Source organism: Lacerta agilis, chromosome 10 (genome assembly GCF_009819535.1).
Source record: "Lacerta agilis isolate rLacAgi1 chromosome 10, rLacAgi1.pri, whole genome shotgun sequence".
Lineage (NCBI taxonomy): Eukaryota > Metazoa > Chordata > Lepidosauria > Squamata > Lacertidae > Lacerta > Lacerta agilis.
Window position 1 is genome coordinate 18,522,531 of NC_046321.1, and position 26,411 is coordinate 18,548,941.

At 44.3% G+C, this 26,411-nt stretch overlaps 1 protein-coding gene across 2 annotated transcripts in view; it reads right to left on the reverse strand.

Annotated features, from left to right (window-relative positions):
- The window catches only part of PKP2 (plakophilin 2), a 57,779-nt gene extending 31,910 nt beyond the window's left edge, over positions 1-25,869 (reverse strand). Inside the window, exons 1-4 of one of the 2 annotated variants that reach the window (XM_033162109.1) lie at positions 25,507-25,869; positions 12,379-12,485; positions 10,067-10,755; positions 6,831-6,966 (exon numbers count right to left, since the gene is read on the reverse strand). In XM_033162109.1, coding sequence (XP_033018000.1) covers positions 6,831-6,966; positions 10,067-10,755; positions 12,379-12,485; positions 25,507-25,711 — 1,137 coding nt within the window. In that variant the 5' untranslated portion in view covers positions 25,712-25,869. The remainder of the gene's footprint in view (positions 1-6,830; positions 6,967-10,066; positions 10,756-12,378; positions 12,486-25,506) is intronic. The other variant, XM_033162108.1, reaches the window with a different exon arrangement.
- Positions 25,870-26,411: the final 542 nt, after the last annotated feature.

The following is a 26,411-nucleotide window of genomic DNA, read 5'->3' on the forward strand; positions in this document are numbered from 1 at the left end:
AAGGGCGTGACCTTCACAATTTACTTATCACTTTCCAGTGGTATCTGGCTGGCCACAGACTGCTGTCTATGGCCCTGGAGTGTGATGTTATCTTTATGAAGGCCTTTGATGCTTTTAGGTAGGAGCAGGCTTGGCAGCAGCTTCTTCTCACGCTGGTCAGTCTGAATGCAGAAGGCTACAGAATCATTCCATCCTATCTCCTAAGGATTAGACCAGTTTTTCCCAACCTACTGCCCTCCAAACGTTGGACTACAACTCCCATCATCCACGATCATCGGTCATGCTGGCTAGGAATGGTGGGAGATGCAGTCCAACATCATTTGAAGTGGGGTGGGAAAGCCCTTTTCAGTCTGAGGGTCAAATTCTGGGCAGCCTTATGCCTAGAAGTTGGCAGTGAGAAGGCCCAGGGGCAAAAACGGACAGAGCAATGGGTGCCATTGTTTTTTTTACCTTTGTATAATAGGCCTGCTGATGCCATGTGAAATTTAAATGTATCAGCATAAGCTGGAACTGAACACCGATACTCAGAGTTTGGAAAATGAGGGAAGCTAAGTTTATTGAAGCAAATACATGCTTGATAGGTAGATAGAACTAGGATCTTTTCTAAGGTGGAGATTCAAGGACCCATGCTTGCATGTTCTCAGCAGGAGACATACAAATATGAAGTAGGAAATGAGGTCAGTAACCTTGAAATGTTTTGAGGTTTCTCTCTCTCTATATATATACCGGTATATATTCACTTTCTCCCCAGGCAGACCCACCAGTCTTCAAGACAAGCTGAGCTGCATTCCAACTCTAGTTTTTACACAAACTTGCACACCCCTTCATCCAGGCAAAGCAGAAGAAAGATCAGAGTTCAAGGACGCATCCGGGCAAAAAAACTCAAGGAAGCTGTGAAGCAGGGACAGTGAGGGGGTATGGCTTGGGAAGACAGTGAGTGGTGTGGCAGAGGAGGAGATATAGTCTAGGGCAGGAGTTGGCAAGGTTATCCGGCCATGGGCTGGATCAAGACCACGGAGAGCGTCTGTGGGCCAGACATGTGCAGCGCGATGCCGGAAATCGCGTCTGCGCATGTCCATGGCGCCAGAAATCGCTTCTGCGCATGCCCAGAAGCAATTTTCAGCATCTGGACATGCGCGGAGCGATTTCCAGTATCAGCGCGTGCGCAGACGCTATTTCCGGCGCCACTCGGCAAGTCCCTGTGCCACGCTGTGTTGGTTTAGTGTAGCGTGCGGGGGGCTTGCCGTGCAGGCAGCTTGGTTGGCAGGTGGCTCGTGGGCCGGTAAAATGGCCTCCATGGGCTGCGTCCAGCCCATGGGCCGGAGGTTGCCGACCTCTGGTCTAGGGGGAGTCCAGAGGGCCAGATGCAGAGAGGCATTGAGCCTCTGGTCAGACGTTTCCCCACTCCTGGATCAGATAAATGGGTGAAACCCAAAGAGAGCCAAACAGCATAATTTCTCTTCAAATAAACATCTGCATGGATAAATTTCCCTGCAGTGCTGGCATAGTAACATCAATAGTATGTAACATTGATAGTGTGCTGTTACATTGGGTGGTATGCCCCTATCTATAGGCGAGATTGGTGAAATTGTTAGGGCTCTAACTCCAGAGAAATTTGTCAAATGACACATTCAGCTTTGCAAGTAGCTTCTTCAGAACCGAACGGATTATAGTGAGGTAACTTGTTTATTCTTCTAGTCCAAAGTTATATAATGCAATGGTTTCTCTGGTGAACAAACCTCTCTTTGTGGAGAAAGAAATGCACGTACGAAAACATGGAAATGTTACATAACCCTTAGCAGTAGTGAGGAGCTTAGTGGTAGAATGAAGAATTTAGCTGGCAAGTGCTGAGAACACGCAGAAGTGAAACTCAACAAAAGCTCCTGTTACCCTCGTGCTTTGGCATGGAACCATGAACACCACCTCTTGCTTTCAGTCAGTCGCACACACTTTCCTACAAATGCTCTGCTTACCCATTTCCAAGCCTTTAAAAATACCCTTATTTTTGGTGGAATGAGTTGCAGACATGACTGTTTGCTTCCAGACAATTATAATCTTTTGTGGGAGGGACTCAATTCACGGACCAGAACTGGAGGGTCCATTGCACCAGAGTGTTTAAATTGACTAAACCATGTAAACCTCCACATACCAAAACTGGAGGTTTGCACAGTTAGCCCATTTAAACACTCCGGTGCAACAAATCCATTTAGAAATACAAACACAGACTTTCTGTGGTTAGGAAGTGATGGGGAAATGCATTTGAAAGGGTTCAATTATGCGACTGACTTCAATTATAAAGATAAATTCAGTAAAACAGAACAGAAGTAGCCAGCATAGTGCTCCCCAGGTTTCATGAACTCCAACACTCTCCAGTCCCAGCCAACATGGCCAAACAGGAGCTGCAATCAGTAACTGGAGGGAACCACTGGCTACACTTTAAACAGGAAACCAATGCCTATTTTATTCTACTGTGGTTTGTTGTGAAATGCTGAAGTGTCTATAGCATTGTTCTTTAATTGGTGCAATATGAATGATTCGCAAAATTTAGATGGACCACATAAATAGCTGACTTACCACCTCTAGTCGGAGAAGTCAAAGACAATTGTGGCTTTTAAAAATAGTTTTGCCAGCAATAGATATAGCTGCAGAAGACTTAAGTGAACTCCAGTGCATGAGGAAAAAATATGCTGGGTAAACTAGACTTTTGCTGAGCAGTAGGCTAGAGTAAATGGTCTGCACAGAGCTATCTTTTTTCCTTCCAGATTAGGACAAAGGGTTCCCAGGAAAAGCACTGATAAAGTGACAATATTTTGTTTTGGAGAGCTCGCCTTGGGAATGCTCAACAACTTGCTATAAATCAGCGGCTGAGATACAGAGGCGGCTCTTCATAGGATCTTAGAGTTGGAAGGGACCCCGAGGGCCATCTAGTCCAACCCCCTGCAGTACAGGAATCTCAACTAAAACATCCATGACAGATGGCCATCCAACCTCTTGCTGTCGGAAAGTTTTTCTGCACGTTTAGTCGGAATCTCCTTTCTTGCAACTTGAAGCCACTGGGTTCGAGTCCTACCCTCCACAGCAGGAGAAAACAAACACGCTCAACAAGCATGTGACAGCTCTTAAGCTATTTGAAGATGCCCATCATCTTCCCTTGATCCGGACACTATACTTCTGTTGATGCAGCCTGGAATAGCATTAGCTTTTTATGCTGCTGCATCACAATGTAGACTCATGTTAAGCTTGTGGTCCATCGAGACCCCTAGATCCTTTTCACAGGTACTGCTAGTAAGCCAAGTGTCCCCTACCCCACATTTGTGCATCTGGTTCTTCCTGCCTAAGTGCAGAACCTTACATTTGTCCCAATTGAAATTCATTTTGTTAGCTTACGCCCGGTTCTCCAATCTGTTAAGGTCATTCTGAATTCTGATTCTGTCTTTTGCGGCATTAGCTTTGCAAATTTGATGAGCATCCCCTCAATTCCTTCATCCAAGTCATTTATAAAGACGCTGAACAACAATGGGCCCAGGACAGAACTCTGCGGCATCCCACTTGCCTCTTTTTTCCAGGATGACGGGGAACCATTAATGAGTAGCCTCATTAATATCATGGGGGACTTTGTCAAAAGCCTTAATGAAATCAAGATACACTATGTCCACAGCATTTCCCTGATCCACCAACTTTGTAATTCCATCAAAAAAAGAAATCAGATTGGTCTAGTATGACTTATTTTTGAGAAGCCCGTGCTGGGTCTTAGTAATCACAGCATCCTTTTCTAAATGCTCACAGACTGACTGTTGAATTACTGTATATTCTGGCGTATAAGACTACTTTTTAATCCAGGAAAATCTTCTCAAAAGTCAGGGGTCGTCTTATACGCCGGATGGAGAATCTGCGGTCAAGTATATCTCAAACTCTCTATTTTAACTGGAAAAGTTGGGGGTCGTCTTATACGCCCAGTCGTTTTATATGCTGGAAAATACGGTATCTCTTCTAGGAGCTTCCCTGGTATCGATGTCAAGCTCACTGGTCGGTATTTACCTGGGTCTTCCTCCCCCCCCCTTTTGAAGATGGGGACAACATTTGGCTGCCTCCAGTCTGTAGGGGCCTCATCTGTTCTCCAAAAATTCTCAAAGAATTTTTATCCATATACTCTCAATCTGCTTTTCATCCTCCAGGTCATGGATTTCTTCACAAGTGTACACATCCTTTATATACGATGCTACTCCTCCTCCCTTCCTGTTTGGTCTATTCCTCTTGCTCTGTTATGGACCACAGAGATTAGATACTGTTGTCTGAATATTTTTTGAGCCGTTATGTAAACAGCTTCACAACACGCTTTCACAGCTACTGCTATATTAAATATAGACTTGGAACGGATATTGAATTATGGAGGATGGAGGTGTCTCAAAGATTGTCCAGTCTAAACCCCTGGGGTGAGGACATGTTCTTTGGTAAAGGAACATTGGGTCCTCTCTTCCTTTTATGGCTGGAGACTTGTTAGGCATACAGATTTAGAAAGAGTCATGCCTTTGCATCTACCATGAACCCGTTCCCCTCAGATACCCAGTTCATGAAGCAGGTCTACTGGACTCTTTTCTGGAGCCTCCAATGTGGTGTCTGTGGGCACCATGGCACCCTCCAATGCCACCCTTGATGCTCACCAAGGCCTCTTTCGTTTTTTAAAAGCAGGATTTTGTTTTTTGTGTTGTCTGCTTCTTTGGTGGAGATAATGACTGCTTTTTTGCCTGCAGTTACCATATTTTTCTGTGTATAAGACTAGTCCCCCCCCCAAAAAAATAATGTCAAAAATTAGGGGATGTCTTATACATGGGGTCATCTCCCCCCATTTTCTTAAATCCAAGTCCCCCTAAACAGGGGGCATCTTATAGATGGAAAAATATGGTAATTTGTTTTGTTGTTTTGCCTAGGGGTGTGTGTACCACAAGTCCCCCCCCCCAAATGGGTATTTTGTTGTGCCCATGACAGTTTCTTAGATTTCCAAATGTGCACACAATGTTTGGAGAACCCTGTTCTTGTTCATAGGGACTAACACCCATACTGTGCAAGATGCCGATATCTGGTGCTATGATGGGCTCAAGCTTGATCTAACTGATGGTTTAAAAAAAATTATGAATCTCCATTTGGGAAAAGGGTGACCATGCTTCATCCTGTACATCCTCTATCTGAAAGGTCCAAGTCCAGTTTAAAGGGAAATAACCATAAGAAGAGCAGGTTTGGGCCTGGAAGTTACACATCAACAGGCAGCCCCAGGGGAGTAGACTGGGCAGGCACAGACACAGACTTCCGTACAAACTTCCATTCTATGGTGAGACTGACTGTGTTACAGTAAGTGGGCTAGACTTATTTAAATAGTTAGACCTATGTAAATTCATAAACCCATTAGTCATGTCCATTAATTTCAATGGGACTACTCAAGAGTATGGCCAGCACTGGACACATCCCATTCTTTCTAAATCTCCACCTATACTGAAAAGTTAGCACACAAATAAATTTTATGCAAACTTATAGCCTTTATTTTTGGCCACTCTCTTTGGGAGGCACCAAGGTTTGTTGGCCAATAAGCTAGTCATTTGGAGCACTTAAAAGACATGTGAAGTTAAAGGCCATCTACATCACTGTGTGAGCTTTTGTTTGTTAAAACAGTGGAGCTGAAGCGGCACTGCAGTAGAGAGCTTCTTTTTCCAGTCCAAGGCCTAATCCCAGCAAGGTTGGGGCAAGTGCCTGCCTGTTGCTGCAATATTTGCTTCCCCCGGGTCCAGAAACAACTGTGGGCCTAGGTCAGGGGTCAGCCATGGGCGGGTCCACCGTCCCTCAGACCATGTGGTGGGCCGGACTATATTTTGAAAAAAAACAATGAACGAATTCCTATGCCCCACAAAAAACCCAGAGATGCATTTTAAATAAAAGCACACATTCTACCCATATAAAAATACGCTGATTCCAGGACCGCCCGTGGGCCGGATTTAGAAGGCGATTGGGCCGCATCCGGCCCCCGGGCCTTACTTTGCCTACCCCTGGCTTAGGTTAAGAGACTTTTGCAACACTGGTGTAATCTTGCTTTCTGTAGCATCCCAGGATGGTCAGAGGCAGTATGCTTCTGAATACCAACCAGATGCTGGAAACCACAGGAGGGAAGAGGGCTCTGGTGCAAGTCCTGCATCTGGTTGGCCACTGGGAGAACAGGATGTTGGACTAGACTGGCCATTGGCCTAATCCAGCAGGCTCCTTTTATGTTCTTACATCCACTGAAAATCAATGGGATGGCATCCCTGCCCACTTTGAGCACTGGACCTCTCAAATACTTGGTCACACAATAAGTCACATGCAATATTGAAAAGTATATTTGAAATAAGAGAGCACCGAGGCCTTAACAGTAAAAGTAAAGAAAATGTCAACTGGATTATTATTTTCCCGTCTCACCTAAGTGCTGCCGCCAAAGGATTTTAAAAAAAGTTACAGCTTCCAAAAATAATTTTATTTACGGCAACTTCAAGTAACAATATGGCACTTACATAGCCTTTTCTCCAAGATTTAGAGTCCAGATAAAATTGGATTTCAAGCTGAAAGGTATATTTGTTTGTCTCCAGTCTGATCCCATCCTCCCCTCTGCATATTCAGTAAATGCATGGAGGGGGGTTCATCCAGAGGTAAATGCACTAATATCCGAAGAGAATTTCATCCAGAAGGTCCTTCGAACCCTAGGGTCTCTTAGTTCCATTATTCTCCATTACCAGCTCCAGATGCAACACTCTGCGTGGAAGAGTAGCTTCTGTAAAGAGCCACAATAGGTAAGAAAATGGTTTACTCACTTTCCTCCTGGCTTCTGCTCTCTGGAAACTCTCATGCTGTATGAAGACAACTGCTGGAAGGACTCGAGGGGACGAAGCATTTTCAGTCTGCAGTATATTTACCGCACGCTCCAGAGTCATCTCTCCTTCTGGATTCCTGGGTGATTTAAACATGAACACTTTGTAAGCCCAGACTGCAAAATGAGCACCAGTGGAACTAATGGATGTTCTTCAGCAGGCTGTGAAAAACAACACTGTAAATAAGTAATAGATCTGGTGTCCTCCAGGTGTTGCTAGATTGCAACATCCATTGCCTATGGTGACTGCTGGCCATGCTGGCTGGGACTGATGGGTTTTGTAGCCCAACAACTACTGAAGAGCATTAGGTTGGGGTAAACTGGATTAACATACTTTCTGTGGTAATGTATAAGCTTTTATAGGCCATATTCTACATGAACTTACAGCAGTTGGCAGATGTAAGTAAAGAGATGGGTACAGAGGAGGGAAAAGTAAACAGTGGGTATAAAATATCAGGAAAAGCACAAATTAAAGTATGGCACACGCGCACACACACACACACACACACACACACCCTGCATTTAAAGCACTATGAGCCCCTTTTAAACAGTCATGGCTTTCCCCAAAGAATTCTGGGAGTTGTAGTTGGCTAAAGGTGCTGAGACTTGTTAGGAGAACTCTCTTCTCCTCACAGAGGTCCTTGGGAAGAGAGATTGAGCCGCTCTGGGAATGGTAGCTCTGGGAGCACGCAAGCACCTCTCCTTTCTCAACAGCAACAATGCAATAACAATAAATTAAATAGCCAATGTTCGGCTGTCTTTCCATGATGCTAAGAATCAGGTGCCTGAGACGGCCGACTCGCTTTACCCAATGGTAGCGCTAGAATGTAATAGGTAAGAGTGGCACCATCACATGCTTCAGATGTCACTTGTGGTACAGTTGCAAATAAATGAATTGCCACTACTGTCGTACATCACCGTACACAACAGGATTCCTCCTTTCCAAGGTTCTACCTTAGATTTTGGACTACAGCCCCAGTTAGCCTGTTATGTTGACCCAACTGTGTTAATGCATCAAACTAGCATGACAGAGAAACCAACATGTGACTCTAGGAGGGAGTAGTCTCTACCTACATTTTTGCATGTACTTAAAAAAAACACCAAAATAGCCTTAATTTAAGTAATATTAAACACTAAAAAAGAGCAACCAGATTAAATTTATTTGACTGAAAATGTTTAAGTGGTTCTAACTGAATAGTCAGCTCATTATGCCTTGCCCTATTCAATGCCTGTTTCAAGCAATGTGTTTTGAGCTCTATCCATTTTCTCCTACACTTCTCAAGTGATGACAAAATCAAAATGTCAGCTGCTTATATTTGCACTACTGAGCCAACCTGGAATTGACAGCAAACATCACAGTCACCTGGGAAATTTCAGCTGTTCTGTTCAATCCAGTTGTTATCCCAACCAGAAGTACTTTGCTGTTCAGTTCTTGTTCTGACCTGACATCTTGAACAAACCCCTTCTCTGTCCTCCTGACATTGTATACCTTAACAGCTGCAAAGTTCATTTCAGAGTACAGGAAATCATGTTCTTATGACTCAGTAGACTGGAGTAGGAATTCCAGCAACTGAGTAAAGCGAGATATTGTTACAAAAACAATACATTCAGTGGTTCAATAGCAGTGGAAATAAAAATGATCTGCTGCGTTTGGAAGATAGTTTATTCCAACAACACAATCCTGGGCATGTCTGCTCAGAAGTCCCATTTAGTTCAATGGGAGGAAAATGTGCAGTGGACTGCAGCCTATGTTATGTAAGATACATGTGCAGTAAGCTCCATGTCAACATGGGAAGGTTAAAATAAAATAAGCTCCATGAGTGCCTATTTGCTGAGTATGTGCACAGAGACAAGATGAGCCGGATGCTTTCTTACATTGCTAAGCCTTGCAAGGATCTTTGCTGGATTTGCAAAGTCTCATGAATTGGGTGAACTGTTCATGAAAACTAGATCAGGGCAAGATGTAAAGCGCCGGTGCCTGGTGTTTCTAAAAAACATAGGAAGCAGGCTTAGACTAAATCAGACCATTGGTCCATCCCACTCAACACTGAGTTACACTAGTGGCCAAAATTGTAGAAACCTTTAGGAAAAAAGTGTATTTCTGAGGTTGAAAGATAATTTAATGAAGAATGTAATGCAACAAAGTCTGTTCAATTATCTGTATTCTATCGGAAGTTATAGCCAAATAACCAGAAAAAGGAAGCACAACTTGCTTAGGTTGATATGCAGTAGCTTTCCTTCATTTGAATGTAACCAATGAGCATGAGTGTTTAGAGAGCCAATCAGGTGTTATGAGCCACCAAACCTCGGAAATACACTTTCCACAATTTTTGCCACTATTGTATCTGTACCAACTGGCAGTTGGAGCACATTAGGAATTTAAAAGGGGGGGGGGAATAAGTGTGCAGAAGGGAATGATTTTCATTAGAACCAGTGGCCAAGGAGGGGAGGTTGATGGATAGCATGATGGATGGGGTGGGGCAAGACGGATTAAACCTCCCCAGGTGCTGTGATCCTGTTGAAAAGTTTGCCCCCCCCCCGGCAGTGATTATCGTTAAGAAATCTCTGGTGTGCTTTCAAATGACACACTTACAGCCAAGTCTAATTTGACCTGTTAAGTTGCTTTCAAAGAAGCATTCGGCAAATTCGCTAGGCTTTCTGGAAGAACAGAGGGCTATAAAACGTAAACTAAAATAAATATTTTACCATAAGCAGCCTGATTTTAGACCAGGCTTTCCAAAGCTTGGGTCTCCAGATGATTTTGGACTACAACTCCCATCATCCCTAGCTAGCAGGACCAATGGTTGGGGATGGTGGGAACTGTAGTCTAGAAACAGTTGGGGAACCATGTTTGGGAAACCATGCTTTAGACCAGTGTTTTTCAACCTTTTTTGGGCAAAGGCACACTTGTTTCATGAAAAAAATCACGAGGCACACCACCATTAGAAAATGTTAAAAAAATTAACTCTGTGCCTATATTGACTATATATAAAGTAATTCTCTTGAATTTTTCAATTTTTCCCACGGCACACCAGGCAACATCTCGCGGCACACTAGTGTGCCACGGAACAGTGGTTGAAAAACACTGCTTTAGACCATACTTCATTACTGCAAGGTGCACAGAGCAATCCAAAGCATATTCCTATGCACTGATGGCAAAGGGGTGTAGTTAAACCTTACCCTGCTTGAGATCCAACGGCGCCGGCCCGTTCTTGAAACATGTGCCCACTTCCTGCTGCGGCTGCCATAGCTGCTGTCATTGCCACCCTCCTTCCTGTCTCGGCAGTGGCGCTGGCGATCGAAGCTGGTTGAGAGGCCTCCCTTGTGCTCTGCGTCCTGACCGTCGTCTGGTGCCAGCTGGACCTGTTCTGAGACTGCCTGTTCTGAGACCAATTTTGGGAAGCGACGGGAGTCCTGACTTGTCCTGTGGCATAACCAGAAGTCGGGTAACTCTCTTTCTCCAAAAGGTTGTTCATGCTCCGACTGGTCCCAATGCGCTGATAGACTGGTACCCGTGGGCTGTTTGGGACACTGTCAACCTCCGTGTCGTTACCAGACCCAATGTAGAACTGCCTTTGGACAGCATACCTTCTGCTTGCAGCACTGTGGTTTCCGTAGCCAAGGATTTCGGAGCGAGCGTACCTTGGAGGCATGGCACCGGATCTCTTGCTTTCGCCATGCCTCACAGTTAGAGTCCTGTTGTAATGGAAGTCGTTTGGGAAGTGCGCCAGCTTGCCAGGACTGCCATTGGGGGAAACCTCTAATCTCTTCAAGGGCTGCCTTTGAGATGTCTCTTCCATGCCCCTGTAGGAGCTATAGGAAAGGATTCTAGGCTCCCAGCCATTTTCATAACTGCTCTGCGATCCTATCTGTTAAACACACACAAAAGGGACAATACAGTCAATGAAAAGAACATCATGATAAGGCAGTGATTTGGGGTGGAATGTTTTCTGGGGGGGAATATGTTCCCATGGGAAAATGTGGGCATCACCACGTCTTCTGGAAACTGAGCCTGTAGTTTAGCTATGCACTTTGTGAGGAAGGATGCCCTGAGCCCTTTGTATTTATTACATTTACAGCTGCCCATTCCTCCAGGAAGCTCAGGGAAGCTGCATTTTACCATCATGATAAGCCTGTGAGGCAGGTTAGGCTAAGAGATATATGGTTGGCCCAAGATTACCCGGTGATTTTCTTGAATGAGTGAGGATCTGAAGTAGAATGCTCTACCTATTTCATCAACCTGGCTAGCATAATTCCCCGCTCCTTCTTTCCTAGCACTTAGCTGTTCATTATTCTTTGCATTATGAGTTCCTGGGACAAATGTCCCAGCTGTCCAATAGATGTCTGGGATGTGATTAGCAATGAGAGTCCTTCACAGGAGGTTAAGTTACAGTTTCCAAAGCATTTCCATTGCCCTATACAACATATAAAAAGGTTGGTATTTCCTAAAAGGCTTGCACAACTTTCCCATTCTACTTCCTTTCCAGAGCAGTTACTTTTTTTTGTAATCTAGCAAGAAAACTACACGCAACTACAACATAATCAAAGACTGAGAACCCAGAGAACTCTGCGAGGCAGGTGCAAAGGAGGCTATTGATAATGGAGAAAGCAAGTAATTAGATAAATTCAGACACTGTAATTAAAAGCTGGGAGATGTACTTAAGTTAAGCCACACAAGATGATTTAGTCTACACAGGGTCCACAACCTGTCTGATAAATATAAGCAAAGGCAGAATTCCTCTTGGCTCATGTATAATCAAAAGCTCTAGCGTCTGAAATAAGGATTAGTTTCCTTCCTGGAATCTAATATTGTATGCAAGAATAGTTAGCTCCCTTAAACATTTCTGATCCTGCTTTGTAAAACTAAATGCACCATTCCTTCCTCAACCTCAAACACATTTCTGTAGCAACAATCTCTCTTTCCGTCCTTCGATTATCACATTATCGATAACATTGTCACACAATGGAACTGGGTGACTAAGCCAATTTTCCTCAGCGAATCTTCTGTTTAGGTGATTACTTTTGTTTGTGGAATTATAGCAACACTTAAGATATGGGTGGCCTTCAAGCATGAGAGGAAAGAAAACTTAGCAGGCATTCTCAAGAGCATGGGTAGGCAAACTAAGGCCCGGGGGCCAGATCTGGCCCAATCGCCTTCTAAATCTGGCCCGCGGATGGTCCAGGAATCAGCGTGTTTCTACATGAGTAGAATGTGTGCTTTTATTTAAAATGCATCTCTGGGTTATTTGTGGGGCATAGGAATTTGTTCTTCCCCTCCCCTCAAAAAAATATAGTCCAGCCCCTCACAAGGTCTGAGGGACAGTGGACTGGCCCCTTGCTGAAAAAGTTTGCTGACCCCTGCTCAAGAGTATAAAATGGATGAACCTGACTATGATCCAGCCATTATCCGTTGCAGCAAAGCAAGGAGGACAGGCATCTGAATTCATATATGAACCCACTGTGTTTGTGTGTATTCCTTTAGTGTTCCTTACCTGATAAGATGGATAGTATGAAGTTCCAAGAGGAGGTCTTGAAGCAAAGTCTGTTTCATCTGCTATGAACACGTATTCTGGAACGCTGGCAGTCCGATGCAGACTCCCTGTACAAAGGCATGAGAAATACGTTCACAGCACATCGCGTACATTAATAGTGAACTCGGGTGATGAGTTATGACGGCTTTGCTGTCAAAGTAGGACTCACTGAAAATTAAGAGAGGCACATCAACATGCTTGAGAGAACCCTGCAAATTTTGCGTAAGTAGGATGTATAATTTTAAGAGGGTCAAAATGCTGAGCCAACTACCTGGCTGAAGCTCAGCAACTCTGGGTCTGGTTAGTGCTTTGGATGGGTGACTCACATATCATGGCTTCCATGATGGAAGGAATATGAATATAATAAAATTAATGTAAGTCTTGCATTAGTGAGGTCAGTAATAATAAGAGCAACAATACCAACAATAGCTTAGAAGTGCATAACAGTTTGCAAGTCTATCCTTGCAACAGGTGATCTTAAATTGAGGAAACTGTTCATGCAAGATGACAACTGCACACTTTCATGCTGTGGTCCATAAACCATTCATTCCTCTGTCTCTACAGCTGATCTTCCTGCTTTGACATCTCTTCAATCACTTGGTTACAAACCAGAGCAAGCAATACTGTTCTAATCCCTATCCTCACATTACTTTAAAGGCAACCAGCAAAATTCTGCAGATTTAGAGGAGACATATGGCACATGGTGTGCAGGGCAGAAGTGAGGGTTAATGAAACTCTCATATCCATACCTGGAAGGTTAAGTAGTTCTATAGGAAACAGGAGAGGCAGAGAGCACAGGATCCTGGGAGGTCATGCTTTTTGAACTGTTGCTCTGTCCCCTCAGCCACAATCTGGTTTCTGTCCTAATTGTAAACAAAAAATTCTCCCAGGCTGTATCTCTCAACATACGGTCCCCCAGCAAATCAAGTCTGCTGATTAAAATGGATTATTTGTCTATGCGGGACTCTTTTGAGGTCAGAAAAGCTGGGAGCGATTACTCTAGATGGCAGCAGATTTTTAAAAGTGGTGAAAGAGGTTACTTGGTCAAAACCTTAAGAGGAGACCTAGCCAAGAACACCGTGGGATTTTCCTCATTGCATATTTTCAGAGAAAAGGCTAGAGAAACATCTTTTAGTGTAACAGTCCATCCTGGCCCTTGCCAACCTGGTGCCCTCCAGAAGGTTTGGACCACTACTCTTATGACCTGGCTGGGGCTGATGGGAATTGCGGTAGATCAAAATATCTGGAGGGCACCAGGCTGGTTTATACATTCCTATGGAAAGCACAATGTTGAAAATACAGCCACTAGCTACCACCCACAAGTAGATGAGGACAGCTGATGGATGGACCGGTTGTAATTGATAAGGAGTGTCTGGTTCATGTGCTGTAGGTCCTGAGATTAGGGCTTAAAGCATTTGCATGCACACGAAAGCTCATACCAAGAACAAACTTAGTTGGTCTCTAAGGTGCTACTGGAAGGAATTTTTTATTTTATTTTGTTTTGACTATGGCAGACCAACACGGCTGCCTACCTGTAACAGGCAAGTCCTATGATAGTTTATATAGGTGCTCTATAAAGTGTTGTTTTGATTTCGATTCAGAATACACAGGCCCTGGCCTCAGGGTTGGTTTCTAAAAAAACAGACTAAACATGTAATGCAAACAGAGCAGAGGTAGAAGGTGCAAGATCAGTTAGAGTAAAGATGCAAATGCTATTGAGATGTGAAAAATTTCACACGGAAAATGAAACAATTTATAGCTTGCCTGTTCCACATATAACCAAAGATCAGCAAACAGAAGATGCCTGTCCATATCCACCACTGACACAGATACTGCACGTTTGCTGTGATGGCATTCGTGCAACTTCCAGCATCAGATTAGAAAGTGATAATCCTCAAGGAACGGTTTTGTGGATGATCAGTTGTTAACCGAGATTTCAATTTAAGTTTCTACAGATTAGGGCTTAAAGCATTTGCCATCTTAATCAGGGCGATAAATCAACCACTGCCCTATCTCTAATTGGACTAAATCAGAGCTGTGCCCTCAGAAGCAACGTTCAGCTAGGATGGTACTGTAAACCAACTTCACAGATATCCACTCCAATGTAGCAGGCTGCACTTCCATTGATGATGCTATAAAACCATGGGTGGGGAATCATCAGCCTTTGGGCCAAACCTGGCAAAATGATAGAATCAGAGTTGGAAGGGACCCCATGGATAATCTAGTTATCTAGATCTATACAGGGATCAAACCTGTGACCTTGGCATTATCAGCACCATGCTCTAACCAACTGAACTAACCCACGAGGCCTTTTTACTCCAATGATGGCCACCTGCCCCACACCTGACACTGTATGTCCCACTGCCAGCTGACGGGCAGAAGAATAAATCCTGCTTTTTGCTGGCTTGCAAAGTGCTATGTATGGGGGCTCCTAAACACCTGAAAGCCAGGAACCACAGTAAGTCTTTCACTCAGCATTTCCCCAAGTGTTAAGCATAGGGCTGGCAAAGCCCCTTGCACTGTGGTTCAACTGGCTGTTACAGATGCCTGGCAAGCAAACTTTGATAGATGGGTGGCACAACCCACCTGTCAATCACCTGCCATCGTCTGACAATACAATGGTAGTTTATATAGGTGCTCTGTAAAGTGTTGTCCCACCCACCTGCCAAAGGTGCCCCTTGAGGGTGGGGCCAGATAAGCCAGGAAAATTCCCAATCCTTTCTGGAAATCTTCCTAGGTGTGTCCATGTGTCTCTGACTGCTTATTATTTTTATTTATTAAATTTGCATACCACCCTTCATCTGAAGATAACAGGGCGGTTCACAGCATAAAAAACAAGAATATAAAATATGTAACAAAAACAAACCAATCACACACACACAATTCATACTCAACCCATTTGTCTAATAGATGGGCCGGCTCTGCAGCTAACTCACAGGAAAGTTGTAAGGATAAGGAGGATATGGATTAAATAATGGATGCTGTTCTGAGTTCCACCTGGGCAGGGTGGGATTCACATCTAATACTGAACTCAGGTGGTGTGTGCTGACAGGAGTGGATCTAAAACAGGGCCACTGAGAAAGGAGATTATCAGCATGCTCAGAAGAACACTGATGTTTGCAGAGACACAACAACGCTTTTTACAGACAACCAGCCCAATAACCAAATGAGTACAGAGTACACTCAGTCACCACGGAATGCAGAGTCAGTTGGAAAAGAAAGACAAGCCTTCTTTGTGCGGCTCAAATCAGGTAAGGGTGTGTATGTGTTCAGGTGCTGCTTTTGCACAAATCAGCCCCACCCCTTCCTGTCCCAACCTTTATACATTGAGCATGAAAGTCTGGAGACTCTAACCCTGTTCAGCAGAATACCATTAGAATCCTCCCTGCAGATCTTCAAGCATTGGAAGAGGAGGTGAGAGGAGTCCATTCAGAGGGAATTGCTGGCCGCAAGCCTGAACAGAAAGGATCCTGTTAGGAAGGAGAACACACTGCAGCATTTTGCTGCAGGTCCTTTACATCCAGAAGTCAGTTTCCAACACCTATCCTGTTCCAGTGTAGATTAAAGCAGGCATGGTTCTCAAAGGCTGGGGGTTACAGGAATTGCTAGCAGAGACAAGGTAGATTGGCTCACATCTCTGGTACCTTAGAGAGCACCTGTTGACTTCCTCTCATATGAGTGAATGGTTGCCATTCACTCGCGTGGGGATAGGGAAGCATTGCATTCGAAACGCTGGCTGTGCAAATACAATATTTACTCCACTCCTGCAATCTGTTCTGTGTCCTCCCCAGGGACCCTTATCTTATACAGCTCCTTCACACAACTTCCTGGTCCCCAAATTAACAGGATGTTGGGCATCTTGCCAGCAATATGCAATAAGCATATTGAGAGTCAGGCATGCTTAAACCATTTTTGTTTTTGAAAGCCTATGCAGATTTTTTTGTTGTTTTCAAAAACCCATGCAGATTTTCGAAAGCCTGTGTTGATTATCTTTTCAATGTCTTTAATACCTGTTTTTAACAGTCTTGTATTGATAATCTGAATGCTTTGTTTTTCGTAAAACACCTAGAGGTTTTATTACAAATGAGCAGTGTATAAATTTTGTTAAATAAAATAAACAAATTTCAGTAACATGCAAAATGCATATTATGGGGGGGGGGGAGCTACGGAAAGCCGGATGTTAAAAAGTTCTGTCATTCAAATAAGACTTCAGCCTTAAAAACTAACACGAAATCCCTGCTTTACAGATAAAAACAGCATCAGAACCCTTAAAGCAGAGTTTTAAACATTAACACAATTCCTTGTTATTCTATTCGGTATGTAACTAATCTAATTTAGGCATCTCCTGCTTATTATTTCTTTTTGCCAGAAATACATGAATACCATGTCTGTCTAAATATAGATTTAGTGGCTTTCCTTCAGCAGCTTTATCTCATTTAATTAGCAAACTGGGCTTGTAAGGGCTCTGCTCTGCTCTAGCAACTGGGTTACATAAAGTTCGTTTTGGTTAGCTTGCAGGCTCTGGCAATTCTATCAGGCCAGCTGAGCTCTTGGGCAACTTCCTTTAATTACCAGGATCATCATCTTTATTTATTTATTTATTTACAAAGATTTTATTGGTTTTCCACATAATAAAGAACAATACAATAGAACAAATAGAACATCGACAAATACAACAATCAGAACAAAATAAAAACAAATACAAACCTGGACTGGAATACCAACATTCCTTTTACTACTTAAACAAAATCTTGTTTCAGATCTACTTGGGGGACTTCCCCCGTTTTCTCTCCTTTGCTTCCAATTCTAATTTACTTTAATAACTTCTCATCTCTAAGATTTAAATCTATCACCATCAAAATATCTAAACATAACTTCTTAATATTTATATTTACTTCAAAATACAACCTATTACTTCTTAACTCAAATCTTACATCTTATTTTACTTAAACTGCTGCTAATAAATAATTCACGTATCTCTTCACTAGTTCAAAATCTTAAATTCTTAACACACTGACTTCAGGGTACCATGGTGAGCCATCCTAATTATATTTTAAATATTTTCACCCTATCCCCCTTCTAACCATTTTCCTTTGCCATCTCGGGATCACCCACCAGACATCTCTCCACCTCCCTCCAACATCATTGTCCAGAATGTCCTCTTTTTCTTTATAACCAAAGGTCAAGACGCAGTCCATAAACATCCTTGCAAGGAACTCCAGGGAACACAAATCATCACCTTCCAGCATCTCCATTTCAGAATTCCAGTCAACTTCAAATTGCAATTTCAAAAGTCCTTTTCCCTTCATTTCTGGGCTCTCACCCCAGAAATCGGATATAAATTGTCTTCCAACCCTGGGTCTCTCACCCCAACAGGATTTTCCATCTTCTTGGAGTTGCATAGTCACTATATTTTGTTTCTCAAATATTTCCTCAAGTTCTCTAGCAAGGTTTTCTTCCAGTTTAACAAAGTTCTCAAGAGTCTTTCCTGTTGCATACAACTTTTCCTCAACATTCTGCTTCAACAAATTTAATTTCTGGTTTAACAGTTCTAACTTCAAAAGAATAATCCTTTGTTCATGGGTCATACCCGGATCTAAAGCCAGTTTAAAAACGAAACCAAGCATGGTAGAAGTAGGCAGAGGGTATCAAGTTTCAGTACTTTTCCATCTTTAACCACAAGTTTCAGCCGCCATTTCCCCCCGAATCAGGGTGAAAAGATTATAATCCAACAACTTCAAAGAAGAAATATTTCCAACATCTTAGTTCCCCTGGCAGGGGTTCAGCCGATCTCGCTTGTCAAAAAGCTCCATAGAAACATTGTATCCGCTAATGCAGCAGCAGCTAGAAACAATGTTATTTTCTTCATTCAGCAAAGGGAGGAACGGGCTTCCTTTTGACGTTCCTCCCGGAGTGCCAATTGTCAAATTTTATAATCCAATTAACTCCGTACTCACGGCATACGGGTTTCTTCTTCTTTTCCTTCGAATCAGGTAAGAACGACACGCTCAGTGCAGGCGGCAGCCGCCACTTCGCCTGCCCGGTTGGGGCATAGCCTCCACAGCCCGGCGCCGTTGTCCTTTCACTCCCGCGCCCCTTTTACAAGGGGAACGGGAGAAGGGTTCAGCGCCATAGTGGGCCCGCTGGAGAGCCCGTGCCGCGGGACGCTCGACCCGCGGTTTAACGGAGCCCGCTGTGCGGTAGCAGGGCTCCTACCCCCGGGACAGGCCAGGGTCGTCTCGCAATGGCGTCCTCGCCGGAAGTGGATCATCATCTTTAAGGCTTCCTAAAAGGCTGGCTGACCAGTTTCAGAGAGATAGCTCCATGCCTGTCTGCAAATGTGGAAGAGAATCTTGTGGATGCACTTTAAACTAAGACTAACAGAATTATTAGGATTCCTGCATTGCAGGGGGCTGGACAAGATGACCCTCGGAGTCCCTTCCAACTATGATTCTATGATATATTAAGAGATAATATTTTGTTGACTAGAGTACACTTAACCAGTTGGTGGGCTCTACTCTATGAATGTGTATGCCACAATAAATGATTTAGGTGTTTTAAGGTGCCAGAAAATTCTTCCAGGTTTGTTCAAAGCAGAAGCAATTATGGAGAACAAAGGCTAAGCAGGGAGATTAGATTTCAATGGGAGAAGGAAGAGAGGCTTTGCAGCCTTAACACTAGATGTCTCTTCTTCAAAGCTGGAGAGTTGGCAGGCCTATCCCTAAGCTGCACACACAAGGAGAAAGTGTAGCTCATAACATTGGAGAATTAAGCTGCAACACATTTTGGAACCTACCACAATAAAAGTATCTGAAGTAAATAAACAATGGGATTTGTCAACAGCCTTTGGATGCCTTCAGAGTGGTCCTAAATAAACACTGTTACTTCTGGGGTAGGAAACCACAATCCCAGGGACAAAAAGCAGAACTCCAAGCCTTTCTCACTGGCCCTCAAAACTCTCCCCCCCCAAGACCACACCTCTCATTGTCCCAATTTGCACCACAAATATTTTTGCCTGGGAGGAATTCGTCCTTGAACTCAGATAATGCCTGCTGATTGTCTGAACGGAGGATAGAGAGGGGTGTGTGAGAGTATGTGTAGAAACAAGCCTCCTGTACAAAGGTTACTTTTACATCTGTTGCTTCACCCACTTTTGCCTTTGGCTCTGCCCACCACTGGCATACGGCCCTCAAAAGGTTGTGCAGAAGGGAAAGTGGCCCTCAAGGTGAAAAGATTTCCCTGCTCCTCCCTCCCTGGGGTTGTAGCTAATTTGTAATCAGGGCAATAATTCCCCTTATGCTGATACACAGTATTGCAGGAAAGAAACAGCACAATACCCTCAAAATATGTGAGTCTGTTGCATACACGCCTATTTGTTCAGTGATGTTTACTGTTTGGCAAACGTTGCAATTGTGAATAAATGGCTGGTTTTATGTTCCCAGAGCATGGTCTAACTGAGGGAGGGCAAAAGGGGAACCACAGTGCAAATCTGGGCCCTACGCCAAGTATTCCAAGATAAGCATGACTGCAATAATTTATTTACAGAGCAATCCCTCATTTAGGATATATTTCATGGAATCATAGACTTGAAGAGTTGGAAGGGACCATGGGTGTCATCTAGTCCACCCCCTGCAATGCAGGAATTCCCCCCCCCCCAATGTGGGGCTCAAACCCATGACCCTGAGATTGAGTCTCATGCTCTACCAACTGAGCTATCCCAGCAGTAATTCACATAAAGTCGATAAAGATGCAACATCATCTACTCCCCCTTTAAACATCCAATGGCACACAGTTTTTAAAGGTGATGAATCTGAAAGGTGAAGAGGAAGCCACTGATGTCACTAGGTGACCTCAACTGACTAGTCCTCATGATTACTATTAATATCCAAATTGCAATGATGTCTGCTCAAAGTATTTATAAATGACTGAAGAACACAGGTATTTGCTTGTATTCATTAAAGTCTAAGTTTACTATGAAGCAGAAACAAGACCGATTTGTTGTTCTTGCTCTACCTTGTGGAAAATAATAAAGCTCAAAGGTGCAGAATACAGTTGGCCCTTTATAGATGTAGGAAGCAATGCAGGAGAAGAACTTGTCAGGTGCAAAGTCCTTATTTGTTTTGAATGAGCGACAATCCATTTCCATGTACGCAAATTCTTAAAATGGTCTGCTGTGCAGACTGTCACATCTGCTAAGTGCATGCATGCAAACATGCAGGCAGGGTATAACTCTGTAGCCACAGTTCTGCACCTTTCCTGCAGACATACACCCAACAAAGCGCACACAGGTAGAGTCATCACATGCAATACATATTCTTTCCTACACAGAAGGTTCTTCTGTGTAGAAAATCTAGTAGAAAATCTAGTGTGCAAGCTCTCCGAGTTTGTCAACTCATGCTTTTGTTTATGAACATTATAGTCTGAAAATCCCTGACATTTCAAAAATGCAAGATGCCCCAAATACCAGCATATTGGGGGGGGGGGGGTAAACAAAGTTGGACAAAAGCAACAAAACAACTCCAAGTAACATAACAATGTCCCAGCTGGTCAAGTGCAAATACTTTGTAGGAAAGTTAAGAGTGTTTCCGGAGCTTTCCCCTTTGTAGGTATATTTTGGTAGCTTTGCATGCATAGGCATTGTTCCAGCTTGCCTTGCCTCCTCATTGGCTGGCTTCAGATAAAGAAGTATTTTACAGAGCTCTTTCAATACACTCTGAGTAAACAATTGGGTGGCATTTACCGTAAAACCAGAGACATTGTTCCAACATCCAGGAGCTTTTCTCTCCAATTTCTCTTTATATAATTACAAATTACACACCCAGGATGACCCAAGGTTTTTATGGCCTCTTGGGAATGAGCAGCATGCTGCCCAATTGTTCCTGCTTCTCTCCTCCTCTGGTGCACACAGGATAAACAAACCATGAAGCCTTGGCTTCCCACTACATCCAGATGTGGGACTGTGGTTTATTGCTCTGCAACCAGTCATGGTAGGCGATGCAACAACAAACCATGGCTTCAGGTTAACTGTGGCTTGTTATGGAGCAACAAACCACGATCCTAGGTTCAGACAGAATGGAAAGCCAAGGTTTCCTGGTTTGTTTATCTTCTTTCCACCAAGAAAGGAGTGAGGAGTTAGGTGCCAAGGTAAGTAATCTATCAGGAAATAGAAGAATTGTTAAAGGGTTTTTAAAAGATCAGGAAACAGCAGGCAAACTCTTTGACTTCTGAGTTTTTATTCTGTTGGCAAGTGAAATGCCTGCTAAGAGAGAAAACTTGTGTGAGCTGTTGGAAGTCCTCAGAAGGGAATTCCACAGTCTAGGCATGGCACCCCCCATATCCCAGCCAAACACAAGTCAGATGTCGGTGGGATACACTCATGTGATCTTAAGCAAATGCATTTGGTTCAGCCTTCCCCACTGAATAGGAGGAGTTCAAAACCACACATCAGATTCATTTAACAGCTATGTGCAGCTTCCAGTAACATTGGGTGGATCATTAAATCATGTGGGAACTGGAGCTTAAAATTTCATGTTTGTTTATTTCACTTGATAGGCCACCTTTCTTCTGAGGAGTCACAAGTTTTCCTTCTGCCCCACATTTTATTCTCAAAACAACCCTCTGATGTGGACCAAGGATGTGTGTGTGTGTGTGTGTGTGTGTGTGAGAGAGAGAGAGAGAGAGAGAGAGAGAGAGAGAACGAGTGATGCAGAGTCACTCAGTGAGCTTCATAGCTGAGCATGGATTTCAACTTGGATCTCCCCAGTCCTGGACACTCAAACTAATACATCACATTGTTCTCACTCTGTGCTCAGCAGAGCTAGGAGAGAATTGAGGACATCCCACATCTGGCCTAGTTGACTGCTGTGAGGCTGGACCACCCATTCACCCACAGAACAACATTGGCACTACAGATCCAGAACACAATGTACCAGAAGCTCAGAGTACCCAAAGGCCACCTGATCTTATCCTGTCAATTTTCTGTAGTAGTATATACCCGTGGTAGAATGGTGCACTCCAGATATTGTTGGGACTACAACTCCCATCATTCATGACCATTGGTCATGCTAACTGGGACTGGTGAAAGCTGAACTACGCCTGGAGGACACTGCATTCTCTACCCTTGGTCTACACTCTACACCATCCAAATGCAGAATGTTAATGATATGCCTACAGTCAGTGCTCAAAGTTCACCAGGCGCATTATGCACCTGGCTATCAGCCACTTGTGACCAAGTGAAGATGCCCAGGTGCCAGGATGGTGTCTGGCATCTCCACCATCTGGGAGTTCCTTGGATTTTGACTGTTTCACACACTAGCAACAAATCCTGTAGAATTCTATCTGTTGTATTTTATCTGCACAAGCAGGATGTATTTCATGAACCAAAAAGTTGTATTGAAAAATACAACTTTTGAGCCGCCTGGCCCCATAATGGCAACTAGGCATTGTTTTGGCAACTGTTACCCTGGTTTAAGGAGCCATTTGGCACCTAGCTTATATATCTGAGTTTCTAAGACTGCCTACCATGTGTAGACAGGCAGCTGGATGAAGGCAGACCAATTTAGGAAAGGTGCCTTCAGGGCAAGGGGTAACACATACATGAGTCAAGCACTGGGTCAAGAATTCAGACTGACTATCTAGTGAACCTTTCAGCCTTGAGTCACCAGCCCTGCGGGGCAGGGAGGAAATCGAACGAAAGCCAGGACGGGCTGCATGCAAACACAGCCCATATAGATAAGACCTAAAATGGAAAGGCCAAATGTATGAACTTTTATGTGAGTGAGTAGATAACATGTAGCTCACTGGTTGGTGAATGAGGTAATGTGGCAACATGATTTCACGCTAAGACGTGCCGAATGAATCACGCACAAAATGCAGCAGTCAGTTTCGCCATTGAGAGATAAAACTCTGGACAGAGATACAGACGATTCTTTACAGAGCGGAAATAATATGCACAGCCACAACAGGGCAGACAGTAACCGTGTGCGGAGCAGGTTATTTGTAGAGCCCAGCCCCACATGACTAGCTCTTACGCTATTGGAGTGTCAGTCCCATTCCCCTGTGGTCACTTTGCAGGATGCTATGGCAATGATTCAACTTGGAGGTCACATGGGAGGAGCTGATGATGCAACTATTTCTCATACCAGTGTTGCCTCTTCTTGAAGGGTTGGGCAACAGAGAGAGAAGCAAAAAGTAGCTGCAGTTTCTTCTCACATGATTTCAATGTCCTAAAGTCAAGAAGCAGCATAGAATGAATCACATGCCAACAGCAACCACACAACTCTTGCAATGTTTTAAATTGACAGCTGTGTGTTGTTTTTAAAGAAACAATTCTACTGTGATTTTACTACTGTTGTCCCACAGCATCCACCATATTGGGCATTTTTATTGTTGCAAAGCTGGCACATAACTCACCACCTTCCTTATGTTACTACCTCTAAAAAATATGGGGCATTTATGTTTATGGAGGAAATAACTGCAATTACGCATAGTAAGGTAGGAAATGTGAATATAGTACTGTACTACCAACAACTTCATTATGATCTAGGCTAGAATCCTTTCATATTATATAGGAATGACACACCTAAGCCACAAAACGTTAGAGTTCAGGTACTGAATTTGTTGTAACACAAGTCTTTTTGTGTGAAATATAAGCAATTTAATTCATATTATTGTACTTAATGCATTAAAAATCACTGGGTGGTATTCAAGTTTTACTTTGAATAAAGTCACTGAAATTAATAGACCTACCGGTAACTTGGTCAGGTTAATTAATTTCAGGGAGTCTACAGTACTCTGAGAAACACAGGGATGCGGGTGGCGCTGTGGGTCAGTGGTTTGAATCCCCGTGTCAAAGTGCAAGTAGATAAATAGGTACCGCTCCGGTGGGAAGGTAAACGGTGTTTCCGTGCGCTGCTCTGCTTTCGCCAGAAGCAATTTAGTCATGCTGGCCACATGACCCGGAAGCTGTACTCCAGCTCCCTCGGCCAGTAACGCGAGATGAGCGCCGCAACCCCAGAGTTGGACACGACTGGACCTAATGGTCAAGGGTCCCTTTACCTTTACCTTTTACTCTGAGAAAAACACCTCTCTCCCCCTCTTTAAATCTTCTCCATTTATAAATATGGGGGCAGCATCTGCACAATATGGTTTTCATTGAAACACTCTGCCCCATTTATTCCAGGTTTACCTTTTCCAGGGAAAATCTGGTATTACTAATATTATTTTTAAAAAACACTGGCCACCAACAATTCATTTGTGGTATTTACAATATTTACAGCATTCTAAGTCCCACCCCACCAGGTATGGAAGCAACACCTGAATTACCGACTCCTCCACACAGTAAAAACCCATGCAGACTAAATCTGAAAGCATCTGTACTAGATCTGGAAGAAAATCAAAACAGACCCCTCTCCCCTTCTCAAGCTTCTGATATGAGTGAGTGTGTGTGTGGGGGGGGAAGTCGCAAGTATTTGAAAGAGGAAAAATGGGCAGGAGAGACAAAGGAGATAAAAAGCTGAAGAGGGTGCCAATGAAAGAACTGTGGGAAGACCTCATTACCCTGAAAGTACCTGGCCAGGTGCAATCCTAAATATTCACCAAGGCACGCACCCCATTATTCACAACAGAATGCAATCCAGACAGGTTTACATGTTTTAAACGCATGCACACCACAAAGTCAAAAGTTAGGCACTTAAAAAAAAAAAGTCTCACGAAGCTCAGAAAGAAAAACACTTACACGGATAAAGTCGCGGGTTCAATGATCCCCGGCTTCTTGTCTGGAAACCCTTGAGGGCCGCTGCCGGTCAGTGCCGACAATACTAGGCTTGACGGAGCAACGGTCCGACTTTAAGGTAGCTCTCCAACGGGAAAGGTTTAAGTGCGATTCTCAAGCCCTCACCCATGAGATTTAATTTCTGAAAACTTTGGCTAGATCATGCCCCGCGAGAGGGGGAAGTTTAAGGACTCGGCGTATTGCAGGTGGGTGAGACTATAGAAACCGTCCAAAGATAGGGGGTGGTAATTTAAAAAAAAAAAAAAAGTTGGAGGTAAGCCGGAAAGGGCACCCCCCCCCCCCGCCCCGCCACTTACCGTTAACCATGGAGCCTTTGCTTTTCCTCGCCAGGGTCTGCTGGACCTGTCGCTGGATGCGCAGCGACTTCTGCGCCTCGGCCCGGCCGCCCGACAGCTGCGGGGGCAAAGCCAGCGTGGAGCTGTCCAGCCCGCCCAGGAACTCCTGGCCCAGGACCGTGCGGATGTAGCCGGGAGAATCGACGCCGATGCCGGGACCTGCCATGGCCGGAGAGGGGACGAGAGAGGGGCAGGCAGGTCGGAAAAGCCGGTCGAGCGGACGGGCGGCCGTCGGTGCCTAAGGGACCTGCCGAGCGCGGTTTGCAGCGGCCGCGACGAAGCCTCCACCCCCTGGCGGAGAGCGGGAGGCCGCACAGCTCGGGCCCCTCCCTCCGCCCGTCCCTCCGCGGGAAAGCGGAGTGCCACGCCCGACGGGGCCAAAAGGACAGACCCGCCCTGCCCTCCTGCCTGGGCTGGGCGCCGCGCTCTTCACCTTTAATCGGCCTGGTTGTGGTTCAGTAACGTTTCGCTAACCAAATTTGAAACCGGCGTGAGTGGTGCAGGAGCAGCAGCAGCTTGCTTGACTAGTTCCCTCCGAGAATAATAAAGCGAACCCAAGTGACTCCGGTTTGCAGGCACTTCCGTGGGAGCAAGTCCCAATCGACGGCGCACAGCTCGGCTGACTCCGGTTTCAAGAACCGGCGTCGGGTGGGGCGGACGGGATCTGTTTATTGGGCAGAGAGCCAGGCCTCACACAGGTGCAGGCGGGAAGCCCCGTCTGGTGTTTAATTTACGCGCGGCTGCTGCTGGTGGGAAGCCTGCGGCCTTCCCGGTATCGTTGGACTCGGACACAGTTTATTTTTGGACAACTCACACAGGTTTAAGCAGTGCTTTTTTCCTTTTAAAAAATGTTTAGGGGTAATCTC